This window comes from Somniosus microcephalus, unplaced genomic scaffold (assembly GCF_052327205.1).
Source record: "Somniosus microcephalus isolate GS21.2 unplaced genomic scaffold, FLI_Smic_1.0 unresolved_chr2, whole genome shotgun sequence".
In the NCBI taxonomy this organism is placed as follows: domain Eukaryota; kingdom Metazoa; phylum Chordata; class Chondrichthyes; order Squaliformes; family Somniosidae; genus Somniosus; species Somniosus microcephalus.
Window position 1 is genome coordinate 2,553,688 of NW_028225180.1, and position 16,638 is coordinate 2,570,325.

Below are 16,638 nucleotides of genomic sequence, written 5' to 3' on the forward strand. Positions count from 1 at the left end.
AATGTTGTGAGGTTTCCTGCCTCTACCGCCCTTTCAGACACTGAGTTGCAGATTCCAACCACCCTCTGGGTTTAAAAGCGTTTCCACAATTCCCCTCCAAACCTCCTGCCTCTTACCTTGAAACTGTGCCCGCTGGTTTTTGACCCCACTACTATGGGGAAAAGTTCCTTTCTATCTAACCTATCTATGCCCCTCACAATTTTTGTACACCTCAATCAGGTCCCCCCGCAGCCATCTCTGCTCTAAAGAAAACAACCCAAGCCTGTCCAGTCTCTCTTCAGAGCTCAAACGTTCCAGCCCAGGTAACATCCTAGTGACTCTGCTCTGCAACCTCTCGAATGCAATCACATCCATCCTATTTCAGCGAACCGAGGGCCGACCAGTGCGGACCTGTGAGGAAGCACCTGAGGACAATTCAAATACCGGCGGCAGTTGGGGAGAGGCGGCTGATTCAGTGAACCGAGGCCCGACCAGAGCGGACCTGCGAGGAAGCACCTGAGGATAATTCAAATACCGGCGGCATTTGGGGAGAGGCAGCTGATTCAGCGAACCGAGGCCCGACCAGAGCGGACCTGCGAGGAAGCACCTGAGGAGAATTCAAATACTGGCAGCAGTTGCGGAGAGGCGGCTGATTCAGCGAACCGAGGCCCGTCCAGAGCGGACCTGCGAGGAAGCACCTGAGGATAATTCAAATACCGGCGGCATTTGGGGAGAGGCAGCTGATTCAGTGAACCGAGGCCCGACCAGAGCGGACCTGCGAGGAAGCACCTGAGGAGAATTCAAATACTGGCAGCAGTTGCGGAGAGGCGGCTGATTCAGCGAACCGAGGCCCGACCAGAGCGGGCTTGCGAGGAAGCACCTGAGGAGAATCAAATAGCGGTGGCAGTTGAGGAGAGGCGGCTGATTCAGCGAACCGAGGTCCGACCAGAGCGGACCTGCGAGGAAGCACCTGAGGATAATTCAAATACCGGCGGCATTTGGGGAGAGGCAGCTGATTCAGCGGACCGAGGTCCGACCAGAGCGGACCTGCGAGGAAGCACCTGAGGAGAATTCAAGTACCGGCGGCAGTTGGGGAGAGGCAGCTGATTCAGCGAACCGAGGCCCGACCAGAGCGGACCTGCGAGGAAGCACCTGAGGAGAATTCAAATACTGGCAGCAGTTGCGGAGAGGCGGCTGATTCAGCGAACCGAGGCCCGTCCAGAGCGGACCTGCGAGGAAGCACCTGAGGATAATTCAAATACCGGCGGCATTTGGGGAGAGGCAGCTGATTCAGCGAACCAAGGCCCGACCAGAGTGGACCTGCGAGGAAGCACCTGAGGAGAATTCAAATACTGGCAGCAGTTGCGGAGAGGCGGCTGATTCAGCGAACCGAGGCCCGACCAGAGCGGACTTGCGAGGAAGCACCTGAGGAGAATCAAATAGCGGCGGCAGTTGAGGAGAGGCGGCTGATTCAGCGAACCGAGGTCCGACCAGAGCGGACCTGCGAGGAAGCACCTGAGGATAATTCAAATACCGGCGGCATTTGGGGAGAGGCAGCTGATTCAGCGGACCGAGGTCCGACCAGAACGGACCTGCGAGGAAGCACCTGAGGAGAATTCAAATACCGGCGGCAGTTGGGGAGAGGCGGCTGATTGAGTGAACCGAGGCCCGACCAGAGCGGACCTGCGAGGAAGCACCTGAAGAGAATTCAAATACCGGCGGCAGTTGGGGAGAGGTGGCTGATTCAGCGAACCGAGTCCCAACAAGAGCGGACCTGCGAGGAAGCACCTGAGGAGAATTCAAATAGCGGTGGCTGTTGGGGAGAGGCAGCTGATTCAGCGAACCGAGGCCCGACCAGAGCGGACCTGCGAGGAAGCACCTGAGGAAAATCAAATAGCGGCGGCAGTTGGGGAGAGGCGGCTGATTCAGCGAGGTGAGGTGGACCAATTTAACAGCAGAGGAGAGATGTAAAAAGTAATCCAACTGTGATGGCACCAGGAAGCAGGTAAGTGATTGGTTGGATTGGTTGGCGAGTATTTCTTTCTTTCTCCTTTTCATTACAAGCTTAAATTCTGCGGGGGGTTTTTCTGGGGTCTCTGTGGTGTAGTGGGGACAGTTGGAAAACCATTTAACTGGTGTAATTAGAGGGATTGATTTAATTTAAATCCAATTAATTAAAGGGGATAATAGCATCTATAATCGGGCAATAAATATTTTAAATTAATTGCACACAATGGAGCAGGTGATGTGTTACTGTTGCGAGATGTGGGAGCCTGTGGACCCCATTGAGGCTAACGGTGATTACTTCTGTGACAAGTGTCTGCTGCTGCAGGATCTCCAGCTCCGTGTTGATGAGCTGGAGTCTGAGCTTCAGACACTGCGACACATCAGGGAGGGGGAGAAGTACCTGGACTCTGTGCATCAGGAGGTGGTCACACCTATGAAGTTAATTAATTCAGATGTAGCCCATGGTCAGGGACAGGACGGAGTGACATTAGTAGCGAGGCAGTTACGGGGAACCAGGAGGTGTTGTTGGAGGAGCGACAGCCCTTGCTCTTATCCAACAGGTTCGAGGTTCTTACTCACTGTGGGGATGGGAGCAGGGAATGCAGGGAGGATGAGCAACCTGGCCACAGCACTGTCGAACAAGGGGCCATTCAAGAGGGGGGAGTAAATAGAAATGTTGTAGTGGTAGGGGATAGTATTATCAGCGGGATAGATAGAGTTCTCTGCAGCCAAGAGCGAGAGTCCCGTAGGCTGTGTTGCCTACCCTCTGCCAGGGTTAAGGACATCTGCTCTGGGCTGGAAAGAAACTTGCAGTGGGAGGGGGTGGATCCAGTCGTCGTGGTCCATGCTGGTTCAAACGATGTAAATAGGAATAGGAAGCCAGTTCTGTTAAAGGAGTATGAGCAGCTAGGGGTCAAACTAAAAAATACAACCTCAAGGTTAATAATCTCTGGATTATTACCTGAGCCACGAGCGAATTTGGCTAGGACAAATAAAATTAGAGAGTTAAATGCGTGGCTGAAAGACTGGTGTGTGAGAAATGGGTTTTGCTTCCAGGGACACTGGCGCCAGTACTGGGGCAGGAGGGAGCTGTTCCATTGGGACGGGCTTCACTTGGCCTGTGCTGGGACTAGAGTCCTGGCGCATCATATAACTAGGGCTGCAGAGAGGGCTTTAAACTAACTAGTGGGGAGGAGGTTCCTAGAGAGCAAATAATAAAAATGACAACAGAGAAGGTCATAGAATTAGGTAGCAGTGGGAAAATTAAAAACCAGAGCGTGTCAGGAAGGGATAGAAGGTATGGAGTAAAAGGTAAAGTAATAAAAAGGGCAAAAGCAGGAACTAAGTGTCACAAAACATATTTGAAAGTTCTCTATCTGAATGCCCGTAGCATTCGTAACAAAATAGATGAGTTAATGGCATAAATAACTACATATGGGTATGATCTTGTGGCCATTACAGAAACATGTCTGCAGGGTGACAATGCCTGGGAATTAAACATACCAGGTTATTTAACGATCAGGAAGGACAGGCAGGAATGAAGGGGAGGTGGGGTGGCTATGTTAATAAAGGAAGGAATCACTGTAATACAGAGAAAAGATATTGGGTCAAAAGATCAGGATAATGAGTTTGGGTGGAGATAAGGAATAATAAGGGGAAAAAAACACTAGTGGGCATAGTCTATAGGCCTCCGAACAGTTGCAACTCGGTTGGACGGAGTATCAATCAGGAAATCGTTGAGGCTTGTAATAAGGGAACATCTATAATTATGGGGGATTTTAACTATCATATTAATTGGGCAAATCAAATTGGGCAGGGCTGCCTTGAGGATGAGTTCATTGAGTGTATTAGGGATGGGTTTCTTGAGCAGTATGTAACTGAACCGACCAGGGGGCAAGCAAGCTTAGATCTGGTCCTGTGTAACGAGACAGGATTAATTAAAAATGTCCTAGTAAAGGATCCCCTTGGAATGAGCGACCATAACATGGTTGAATTCCATATTCAATTAGAGGGTGAGAAGGTTGGATCTCAAACAAGCGTGCTAAGCTTGAATAAAGGAGACTATGAAGGTATGAGAGCGGAATTGAGTAGAGTGGATTGGGAAAATAGATTAAAAGGTAAGACGATATATGATCAGTGGTGTACATTTAAGGAGTTATTTTACAACTTCCAAAAAATATATATTCCACTGAGAAGAAAAGGGTGTAAAAGAAAAGACAGCCATCCGTGGCTATGTAAAGAAATTAAGGATAGTTTTCGACGAAAAACAAGGGCAAATAAGGTAGCCAAATCTAGTGGGAGGACAGAGGATTGGGAAAACTTTAAAAGACAGCAAAAAATAACAAATAGATTGATTAAGAAAGGGAAGATAGTTTATGAAATAAATTGGCAAAAAATATACAAACAGATAGTAAGAGTTTTTATAGTTATATAAAATGAAAAAGGGTGGCTGAAGTAAATGTTCGTCCCTTAGAGGATGAGACAGGGAAGTTAATGGTGGGAAATATGGAGATGGCAAAAACACTGAATGAATATTTTGTATCAGTCTTTACAGTAGAGGACACTAAGAATATCCCAACACTGGACAAACAGGGGGCTATAGGGGGGGAGGAGATAAACACGATCAAAATCACCATGGAAGTGGTGCTCGGTAAAATAATGGGACTCAAGGCGGATAAATCACCTGGACCTGAGGGCTTACATCCCAGGGTCTTGAGGGAAGTGGCGGTATGGATTGTGGATGCAAAGGTAATAATTTTCCAAAACTCCCTGGACTCAGCAAATGTCCCGGCAGACTGGAAAACTGCTAATGTAACACCCTTATTTAAAAAGGGCAGTAGACAGAAGGCTGGAAACTATAGACCGGTTAGCCTAATATCTGTGGTAGGTAAAATATTGGAGTCCATTATTAAGGAGACAGTAACAGGACATTTGGATAATCATAATTTAATAGGACAAAGTCAGCATGGTTTTATGAAGGGGAAGTCATGTTTGACAAATTTGCTGGAGTTCTTTGAGGAAGTAACATATAGGGTGGATAAAGGGGAACCAGTGAACGTAGTGTATTTAGACTTCCAAAAGGCATTTGACAAGGTGCCACACAAAAGATTATTGCTTAAGATAAAAAAAAACGGGATTGGGGGTAATATTTTGGCATGGATAGAGGATTGGCTATCTAACAGAAGGCAGAGAGTTGGGATAAATGGTTCATTCTCAGACTGGCAATCAGTAACTAGTGGTTTTCCGCAGGGATCAGTGCTGGGTCCCCAACTCTTTACAATCTATATTAACGATTTGAAGGAGGGGACCGAGTGTAACATATCAATGTTTGCAGATGATACTAAGATGGGAGGGAAAGTAGTGAGTGAGGAGGACATAAAAAACCTGCAAGTGGACATAGACAGGCTAAGTAAGTGGGCAGAGATTTGGCAGATGGAATACAATATTGGAAAATGTGAGGTTATGCACTTTGGCAGGAAAAATCGTAGAGCAAGTTATTATTAATGGCAAGAAACTTTGAAGCACTGAAGTACAAAGGGATCTGGGGGTCCTGGTGCACGAAACTCAAAATGTTAGTATGCAGGTGCAGCAAGTGATTAAGAAGGCCAATGGAATGTTGGCTTTCATTGCTAGGGGGATAGAATATAAAAATAGGGAGGTATTGCTTCAGTTGTACAAGGTATTGGTGAGACCGCACCTGGAATACTGCATACAGTTCTGGTGTCCATACTTAAGAAAAGACATACTTGCTCTCGAGTCAGTACAAAGAAGGTTCCCTCGGTTATTCCCAGGGATGAGGGGATGAACATATGAGGAGTGGTTGAGTAGATTGGGACTCTACTCATTGGAGTTCAGAAGCATGAGAGGCGATCTTATTGAAACATATAAGATTGTGAAGGGGTTGGATCGGGTGGATGCGGGGAGGATGTTCCCGATGATGGGTGAAACTAGAACTAGGGGGCATAGTCTTAGAATAAGGGGCAGCTCTTTCAAAACTGAGATGAGGAGGAATTACTTCACTCACAGGGTGGTAGGCCCATGGAATATGCTGCCCCAAAAAGCTGTAGAAGCTGCATCTTTACATAAATTTATTATAGAAATAGACAGTGTCCTAGAAGTAAAGGGAATTAAGGGTTACGGGGAGCGGGCAGGAATTTGGACATGAGTCTAGGTTCGGATCGATCATGGCCCTGTGGTTAGCGGAGCGGGCCCAGGGGCCGTGTAGCCTGATCCTGCTTCTATTTCATGTGTCTAATTCTGTTGGTTTCAGGAGATAGTTCTGTGATAGAGATTGGCTGTTAGGATCAGATCAGCCATTATCTTACTGATTGGCGGAGCAGGCTCGAGGGGCCGATTGGCCTACTCCTGCTCCTATTTCTTATGTTCTTATGTTTTTATGTATTGTTTGGCGACGAGAACTGCACACAGTATTCCAGCTGTGGCCTAACTAGCGTTTTATACAATTCCATCATAAACTCCCTGCTCTTATATTTTATGCTGCGGGTAATGAATGCAAGTATCCCATATGCCCTCTTAACCACCTTATCTACCTTTCCTGCTGCCTTCAGGGATCTATGTACATGCACGCCAAGGTCCCTCTGATCCTCTGTCCTTCCTAGGGTCCTACCATTCATTGTGTATTCCCTTGCCTTGTTAGTCCTCCCAAAATGAAACACCTCACAATTTTCAGGTTTAAAATCAATTTGCCAGTGTTCTGCCCGTCTGATCAACCCGTCTATGTCGTCCTCGAGACTAAGGCTTCCCTCCTCGCTAATTACCGCTCTACCAATTTTCCTGACTTCTGCGAACTTACTGGTAATACCTCCTACATTCATATCTAAAGCATTAATGTACACTACAAACAGCAAAGGACCCAGCACCGAATCCTGCAGTACACCACTGGACACAGGCTTCCAGCCACAAAAACAACAATCGGTGATCACCCTCTGCCTCCTGCCACAAAGCCAATTTCGGATCCATTGTGCTAAATTGACCTGGATCCCATGGGCTCTTACCTTCTTGACGAGTCTCCCATGCGGGACATTGTCAAAAGCCTTACTGAATTCCATGTAGATTTCATCAACAGCACAACCCTCATCCACACATCTAGTCACTCCCTCGAAAAATTCAATCAAATTGTTTAGACATGATCTCCCGCTGACAAAGCCATGCTGGCAATCCTTGATTAATTATTGCCTCTCCAAGTGGAGACTAATTCTTTCCCTCAGAATATTATCCAATAAATTCCCAACCACTGACGTTAGCCTCATTGGCCTATAATTCTCTGGTTTAACCCTACTACACTTCTTGAACAATGGTATTCCATCATCTGTCCTCCATTTCATTGGCAGCTCCCCTGTGGCGAGAGAGGTTCTGAAAATTTGTATCAGAGCCCCTGCAATCTTCTCCCTTGCCTCACAAAGAAGGCTGGGATGCATTGCATCTGGGACTTGTAGTGTCCGTGTGTTGATAAAGACACTGAAGACAGAAGTTGGTTCATAGGTATTTATTAAGCAAAGTCTGGGGGGGGGGTTTCTAAAGGATATACACAATACACAGGCTTATATAGCCCACGTGGCAATTACCAGCATTACGCACACCTGGGGCTCTTAAAGGCACATACACCACAATTCCTCCCCTTTTAGCTAACCAGTACATCATATTTTAAGTAATTATTAATTACATGTTATATGCAAAATAATATTCATTGATGTAATTAATTAATTATAAGTTAGTCTCTCAGGAGGCTTCCTGACTCGGTCCGGATAATGCCTCGGGGGTGTAGTAGTTTCTGGTCGTGTAGTAGGTTCTTCTGGCAAGGCTGATTCGGCTTGAATGCCAGTGTCGGGTTTTTCGGGTCCCAGTATCACCGGATCGGAGGTAGATATGGGTATCTCTACTTCATCGTTAGATGTATAGAGTGGTGGTGTAGGTTGTCCCTTTTCAGATGACTTTATGATTTGGTCATCATGGCGCCTCATTATGCTTTCTCCGATGTCCACGGTATACATTAGTGGTCGTAGTCGTGTGCAGATAGTTCCAGGCTGCCATTTCTCGGTACGGTAGTCCCGAGCCAAAACCTGTTGACATATCTTGAAGGTTCTAGTTGGCCTTTCATTCATGCCTTGAAACTGCCGGTTCTCCACGTCACTTCTGATGTTGGGCTTGACCAAATCCAGCCGGCATCTTAGGTTTCTATGGAAGAACATAATGGCGGGAGTTTGGTTGGTAACTGTATGTGTTGCATTCCTGTATGCGAATAAGAATTTATCCACCTTGTGCTGAAGTTTTATGTCTTCATTACCCATGGCCTTTATGGCCTTCTTGAAGGTCTGGACAAACCTTTCAGCCAATCCATTGGTGGCGGGATGGTATGGGGCGGACGTGTAGTGCTTAACCCCATTGATTTTTAAGAACTTTCTGAATTCTTCGGACACAAATTGCGGTCCATTATCAGAACAGATCTGTTCTGGTAGCCCATTCCTGGCAAATATGGTCCTTAATACTGTGATGGTTTTTTCCGTGGTGGTGGTGGACATCTTTATTACCTCCGGCCACTTGGAGTGTGCATCAACCGCGATTAAGAACATTGAGTCCATAAATGGACCGGCAAAGTCGATGTGTACCCTTTGCCAAGAAGATGAGGGCCACTCCCATGGATGTAGAGGGGCTTGTGGTGGATTGTTTTGGACCTTCTGGCATCCTAGGCAGCTCTTGGTCATTTCTTCGATGTCTCCATCGATACCTGGCCACCATACAAACGCCCTGGCTAGGTTCTTCATTTTCACTCCACCCAGATGCCCCTCGTGAAGCTCCTTTAGCACTTTATCCTGGAGTTTGGGTGGAATCACCACTCTGGTTCCACACATCAAGGTTCCTCGGCACACTGACAGCTGTTCTCTTCTTTGCGAGAATGCAGGCAACAGTGGTTCGCCATGTGCTGCCCATCCCTTCACTGTTAAATCGTAGACCCGTGAGAGAGTCGGGTCATTTCTTGTCTCCCTTTCAATTGCAGAATTTGTCACTGGTAGACATTCCACTATGGTAGAGTGGAATATCTCTACTGGGTCTACTGTAGGTGCCTCTTCTATCGTTGGAACAGTAGGTGCGATAAACCGTCAGCATTCCCATGCTGTTTTGACGCTTTGTATTCTATGTTGTATTGGTGTGCCCCTAGAAAAAGGGACCACCGCTGTAGCCTTTGTGCTGTCATAATGGGAACACCCTTTTTAGGGTTGAATATGGAGATGAGGGGTTGTTGGTCAGTCAACAAGGTAAATTTTTGTCCGTGTAGGTAATGGTTGAATTTCTTTACTCCCCATACCAGGCTGAGTGCTTGGCTGTCGATTTGGGCATAGTTACGCTCAGCTGAGTGCAATGAGCGTGACGCAAAAGCTATCGGCCGTTCCGAGCCATCAGGGAATTTATGCGATAATACTGCTCCTATGCCATAAGGGGATGCATCGCACGCCAGTCTGATTGGCAGTAATGGATTGTAATGAGCCAAAATTCTTTGGATGTGATTAAGTCTTTGCATTTATGGAAGGCATTTTTGCAGTCTTCGTTCCATTTCCAAATTACTCCTGTTTGCAGCAGTTCATTAAGAGGGTGTAGAAGAGTTGATAGGTTCGGTAAAAATTTATGATAGTAATTTATTAATCCCAGGAACGACCTTAATTGTGAAACATTTTCAGGTGCTGGGGCTTTTATGACCGCCTCAATTTTTTCAGGTGACTTATGCAACCCTTCCTTATTTATTATGTGGCCACAATATGATATTTGATTTCGGAAAAATTCGCACTTGGTGCGATTTGCTCGTAGGCCCCGTTTTCTCAGCCTAGTGAACACCTGCTCTAAATTGGCAAGGTGCTCGTTGTCGTTTTCTCCTGTTACAAGGATGTCGTCTAGGTAGCATTGAGTCCCCGGAATCCCTTGGAGGACTTGCTCCATAGCTCTTTGCCAGATAGCTGGAGCGGATGCTACTCCGTAAACCAGTCGATTGTACTGGTACAGACCTTTGTGTTTATTTATCGTGAGATATTTTTTAGAGGCCTCTTCAACCTCCATCTGTAGGTATGCCTGTGCCAAGTCAATTTTGGTGAAACGTTTCCCTCCGGATAGTGAGGCGAAAATATTTTCTATCCTCAGAAGAGCACACTGTACTGTGTGAAGGACCGGGTTTACAGTCACCTTGAAATCTCCACAGATGCGAATTTTTCTCTGTTCTTCAGATCCATCACCCTTCAATGCTTTCTTCATGACTGGGACGATGGGTGTTGCCCACTCGCTCCAATCTATTTTAGATAATACGCCTGCCTTTTCCAAATTCTCCAGCTCTGCTTCGACTGCTGGACGAATTGCGTATGGCACCGGTCTTGCCTTAAAAAACTTGGGAATTGCTGCATCTTCCACTTTTATTGAGGCGGTGATGCCTTTCAAGGTTCCTAGTTTCTCTTGAAACACTTCCTTGGCGTTGGCCAAGATGTCTTTTAATCGTTCAGGTATGACGTCATCGTCATTTTTTTCCTTACTGGTCACCGTCAGTGCCTGAATGGAGTGCCAGTCTAAACGTATTTTTCTGATGCATTCACGTCCCAACAGCGGTGGACCACCATCTTGTAGAACGTATAAATACAACTTCTGTATTTCCTTGCCGTTGTATACAACGGGCACCCTTATTTTTCCTTTGGGGTATACTTTCTGCCGCGTATATGTTTTCAAGATAATGGATGTGTCCTTTAAAGGTATATGCAGAAATAGCCGCTCGTAATCCCGTCGATTTATGACGGTCAGAGCTGATCCTGTATCTAGCTCCATTTTAACTGGGGACCCCGCTATTGTGAGGGTAACCCAAATGGTCTGGTAATCTTCTTTGGCAATGACATTATGTAATTTGAGAGAGCTTAGTCTCTTGTTCCCGGAGTCGCAATCGCTCTTCTGGTCCGCGGAGCCACTGTCCATCATCATTTGTAACTTTCTGTGCTTTTCCTTATTGATTCTTTCCCGTTAGTGGATTTTTTATTTACAGATCGGCACACACGTGGAATGTGTCCCATCTTTCCGCATCGCCTGCATGCTTTTTCCTTGAACCAGCAGTCCCTCTGGTCATGGGTGGATCTGCCGCAGCGATAACATCTCTCGAAACCCCGTTTCATTTCATGGGTGCCGAAGTCCTGTGGCCTTTGCGGTATCTTTGCAGCTCCTATTGCACTGAAAGCCTTGTCCAGTGTAAAATCTTTCTCAGAAGATACCTTTTTTTGTATTTCTACACTTAGGGGATCGCAGATGAATTTGTCTCGCAGAGAATCTGCCAGTCCTGCCTCGAATTGGCAGTGTAGGGTATCAACAATCTCCTCAAAATTCTTGTCCATCGGTTCGGCTGGAGTGATTAAGTTTCGCAACAGCTTGTATGTCTTTGCGCCCATTAGATCAAGAAGCAGTGAAGCTTTTTTTCATCTTCTATTCCATTTGCGGTGCAATATACCTCCACACTTTCCACATATGTGGTCCAATCCTCTATCTCGTTATCAAAAGCATCAATATTGCCAAAATTAGGCTCTCTTTCGCTATCAAAAGCATCAATATTGCCAGACTTAGGCATTTCAGAAAAGATATGGTGCTTCCCGCGCTTTTTTTTTTCTTTTCTGTAGCAAAGGTATGGCGCTTTCCGTGCTTTCCCGCCGCTGCTGCCGATAACAACGCTGTTTACTGCAGTTTGCGTTCTCTTTATTTTTAATTTACTGTTGGAGACTCGTTTCCGCCGGAGCTCTGAACGCTGACCTGCTTGCCGCACCGGCCGTCTCCCGAGTGCTCCCTCCCAGTCCGTTATTGCTTGCCTCCGATTTCGCTGCCTGTCTCAGCTGTAGAGCCCGCCGCTGGAGCCCAAGCCTGACCCCCAGGAAGGATTAGCGCAGTACCTGCCACCAGCTTGGCCAGCTGGTGAAACCACAGCTTTTCTCACTTCCTTGAGTCTTCTGGACGCCGGAGGAATCGATGTCCTTGAGGTGCTGCCGAATTGCCGGTAAGTCCGTTTCCACTTCATCGCCACTGTAGTGTCCGTGTGTTGATAAAGACACTGAAGACAGGAATTGGTTCATAGGTATTTACTAAGCAAAGTCTGGGGGGGGGTTTCTAAAGGATATACACAATACACAGGCTTATATAGCCCAAGTGGCAATTACCGGCATTACGCACACCTGGGGCTCTTAAAGGCACATACACCACAGGCCTGGTGTTTTATCCAAATTTATGCCCGCTACAACTGCTGTTACCTACTCCCTCTCAATGCTAATTTGTTCAAGTTTATCACAATCCCCCTGCCTGATCTCTGTGCCTACATCCTCCTTCTCCATAGTGAACACAGATGCAAAATATTAATATAAAACCTCACCTGCACCTTCCGGCTCTGCACACAGGCTGCCACGTTGGTCCCTAATGGCACGTACTCTTTCCCTGGTTATCTCTGTTGCCCTTAATATACTTACAAAACACCTTGTGGTTATCCTTTATTTTGCCCGCTGTTTTTTCATGCCCCCACTTCGGTCTCCTAATTTCTTTCTTATATAATCCGCTGCACTTTCTATACTGCTCTAGGGCTTCCACATGTTTTTAGTAGTTTGTATCTGCCAAAAGCCTCCCTTTCTTTCCCTAATCCATTCTTGTATATCCCATGTCATCCAGGCTTCCCTGGACTTGTTGGTTCCAGCCTTGACCTTTATGGGAACATGTTGGCGCTGTATTCTCTCTATTTGCTTTCTGAATGACTCCCACTGCTCCGATGTGGATTTTCCTACAAGTCCACTTTATCCAGATGCTGCATTATCGTGTTAAAATCGGCCTTCCCCCAATTTAGAACTTTTATTTCCAGTCCATCTTTGTCCTTTTCCATGACTACCTTAAATCTCACCAAATTATTATCACTGTATTATGTGTATTTAAAGAAAACTGTAGAAAGCACAATCTTTAACACACTTCTTACAGCCCGTTATCTTTATAACTGCAGTGCACTTGTATTTATTTTCCTTGTCATTTCATATTACAGCCTTACATTTCATATACAATTGGCTTTAATTAATGCACGCCAAGATTGTAGTTTCTGTATTTCGCCGTTGCATTCATTTTCAGTCCCAAATATAATGGATGTTCTAACGAGGAGCAGGAATCCAAGCGGGATTTCCCCCTCTCTAACATAAAGGGCAATGAAGCGAATTGCACCGCTCCAAAAGCTGACTGATCCCGGGACACAAAGGCTTCCTGCGAGGTTCTGGTCCTTTGTGTCCCTGGTACCTCGGGCAGTACTTTTGTCTGCTGGGCTGAAGGTAGATCTAGCATTTAATCACACATTGATCTAACATCTGTTATTTTCCTGTTGTATTTGGCCCGATTTCATTGATTGATTCTTCAATGTATTCCCGATTATTTTTACAATAAACCCTGTATTCAGCTCTGCGGGTAATAGAAATAGATTATATCATTGAATGTCGCTAATGAGTTGCAGATTTCTCCTCGAATTCCTTCAAGCTGCTGCTCTTGCTCCCAGCCTGATGTATAATTTCCCTGTTTATTTCCCCTCCCAGCCTGATGTATACGTTCCCTGTTTATTTCCCCTCCCAGCCTGATATATAATTTCCCTGTTTATTTCCCCTCCCAGCCTGATGTATAATGTCTCTGGTTATTTCTCTTCCTCACAGTGAACTTAGTGACGATTATGATCCTGTCTCGGGGAAGGTGCGGTCTCTCCAAATGTGTCACTCGCTACCTGCTGGCAATGGCAGCGGCTGATCTACTGGTCGTTCTCCTCGACCTGATACTGAGGCACATTCCGATTGTTTATTTGGAACATTTTCGTTACGTGCGGTCCATCCCCATGTGTAATATCCATGCCGTCCTGCTTTATGCAGCCACAGACTGTTCTGTCTGGTTCACTGTCACTTTCACCTTTGATCGATTTGTGGCCATTTGCCACCAGAAGCTGAAAACTAAATATTGCACCAAGAAAACGGCAGCTGTGGTTCTGGGAACAGTGACTGTGCTGAGCGGTTCAAAGAACATTTTCTGGTATTTTATGTTCACAGGTTGGTATGGTCTTTGGAACATGCCCTGGTTTTGTGATGTAACAAAAGATGTTTTGAATTCACGGATCTGGGCAGCAATCGAGCTCCTTCATTATATTCTCACACCGGGGGTCCCATTTGTTGTGATTCTGCTGCTCAATGCTCTCACCGTCAGACACATTTTAGTGTCCAGCAGAGCCCGCAGGAGACTCCGGGGTCCCAGCAGTGGGGAGAGTCCCAGAGACCCAGAGATGGAGAGCCGCAGGAAATCCATCATTTTACTGCTTGTTATCTCAGGCAATTTTATCCTGTTATGGGCAGTGTTTGTGGTGGTTTATATATGGAGCCGAATAGGGTCTATCAGGCCTGTGTCTGTAAATGCACCTCTTTATTTACAGGAATTGGGATTGATGCTGCAGATGCTGAGTTGCTGCACAAACACTGGGATTTATGCCGTGACCCAGACTAAGTTCAGAGAGCAGTTGAAGAATGTGGGGAAATATCCCTTTACCGTGATTGTAAAATTCATTAAAGGATGATGTGAAGTGGAGACTTTGCAGCCTGACAGCTCCATGGGCCTGATATTGTAGCGAGCCGCTCTCTCCTGGGCCAGCGGGGAGATTCTAAAAACAAAGATGGCGGACCCAGCAACGCGCACAAATATGACGCACTCAGCGCCCGTCAAAAAGATAGCGGCACCATTGCCCCAGACAGAAATGGGGACTCCGATCCACTGCACAAAAATGGTGGGTCCATTGCCGGCACCAAGTTGGCAGAATGCGTATCTTACAAAAAGATGGTGGTTCCGGCACCCTGCACAAAGATGGCACCATGCACAAAGGAGTCAGCTCTGGCGCTCCACACGAAGATGCCGGCTCTGGCACCCCGCTCAATAAATGCGGCTCCGACGCACGTAACAAAGATGGCAGCTCTGGTTACAACATTATGAAGCTCTATAATTAGCATAATTAATAATTTTTTTAATTAATTCTTGGACTATGGCCATCACTGTTAATGCCTGCATTCATTGGCCATCCCTAATTGCCTTGCTTAAGGTGGTGCTGAGCCGCCTAATACAATTGAGTGGTTTTCTCTGCCATTTCAGAGGGCCATTGAGAATCAAACACATTGCTGTGTGTCTGGATTCACATTGCGTCCAGAATTGGTAAAGAAGGCAGATTTCCTTCCCTGAAGGACATTAGTGAACCAGCTGTGTTTTTACGCCAATCCAGTAGATTCATGGTGACCATTACTGACAGTGTCCTTTCGTCCCAGATTTGTTTAAATATTCGAATCTAAATTCACCAGCTGTTGGGACTTGAACTCAGGATCATTCCTCCAGGCATCTTTTTAACTAGTCCAGCAGCATGCCCACTATCCTAAGGTACCCTTCAAATATATTGCCGTTCCTTCATCGTCACTGGTCAAAAGCCTGAAATTCCTTCCGTAAGAGTATTGTGGGAGAACCTTCACCACACTGACTGCAGCAGCACAACATGAAGACCCACCATTTAATCATGGGTAACTGGGGATGGGCAAGAAATACAGGCGTTGACAGTGCCTCCCATATGCTGAGAACAAATACATATAAATAATAAAATGGGAATAAAATCACTGAGTATGAAAATCACTGATTGAAACCAGGCGAGACCTGTGATCAGTGCGGGTCGTCCTGTTCCACCAAACAAATTGTCAACACAACCTGGCTTACCAATTCTATGGTTTTATGATTGATACTACGCACACATTGCCAATTTCCCTTTATTTTCAAAAGATCCTTGATAATGTACCACATATTACCAGAACTGACGCCCACGGGAATAAAGTGGCAGTGGCACCAGTGAGTGTTGCGAGGTATATCAGTATTACAGTGACTGGTGTGGGGAATAACAGTCCAGAGTGGGCACGTATCAGAGTGTAGCAGTTAGGGTTGTGAATATAGCATAGTGTTACAGTGAGGGGTGTGGGGTATATCACAATTTTACAGTGACTGGTGTGGGGTATATCAGAGTGTTACAGTAAGGGGTGAGGGGTATATCAGAGTGTTACACTGAGTGGTGCAGTATATCAGAGTGTTACATTGAGGTGTGTAGGTTATATCAAAGTCTTACAGTGACGTGTTTTGTGGTATATCAGAGTGTTACAGCAAGGGGTGTGGGTACATCAGAGTGTCACAGTGAGTAGTTTAGTATGTCAGAGTGTTACAGTGAGGGGTGTGGGGTATATCAGAGTGTTACAGTAAGGGGTGTGGGGTACATCAGAGTGTTACAGTGAGTGGCATAGTATATCAGAGTTTTTAGTGAGGGGTGTGGTATATATCAGAGTGTTACAGTGAGCGGTGTAGTATATCAGAGTGTTACAGTGAGGGGTGTGTGGTATATCGGTGTTACAGTTAGGGGTGTGGTGTATATCAGGTTGTTACAGTGAGGGTTGTGGGGTATATCAGATTGTTACCATGAGGGGTGTCTGGTATATCAGATTGTTACAGTGAGGGGTGTGTGGTATTAGAGACTTAGTGTGAAAGGTGTGGTGTATATCAGATGTTTAAAATGAGGGGTATGGGTTATATCAATGTTAGAGTAATGGGTGTGGCATTTAT

The 16,638-nt window shown here is 46.0% G+C and overlaps 1 protein-coding gene across 1 annotated transcript in view; it reads left to right on the forward strand.

Annotated features, from left to right (window-relative positions):
• Positions 1-14,578, forward strand: part of LOC147092037 (putative G protein-coupled receptor 139) — a 46,494-nt gene extending 31,916 nt beyond the window's left edge. The window contains exon 2 of the mRNA XM_085976410.1: positions 13,677-14,578. Coding sequence (XP_085832536.1) covers positions 13,677-14,578 — 902 coding nt within the window. The remainder of the gene's footprint in view (positions 1-13,676) is intronic.
• Positions 14,579-16,638: the final 2,060 nt, after the last annotated feature.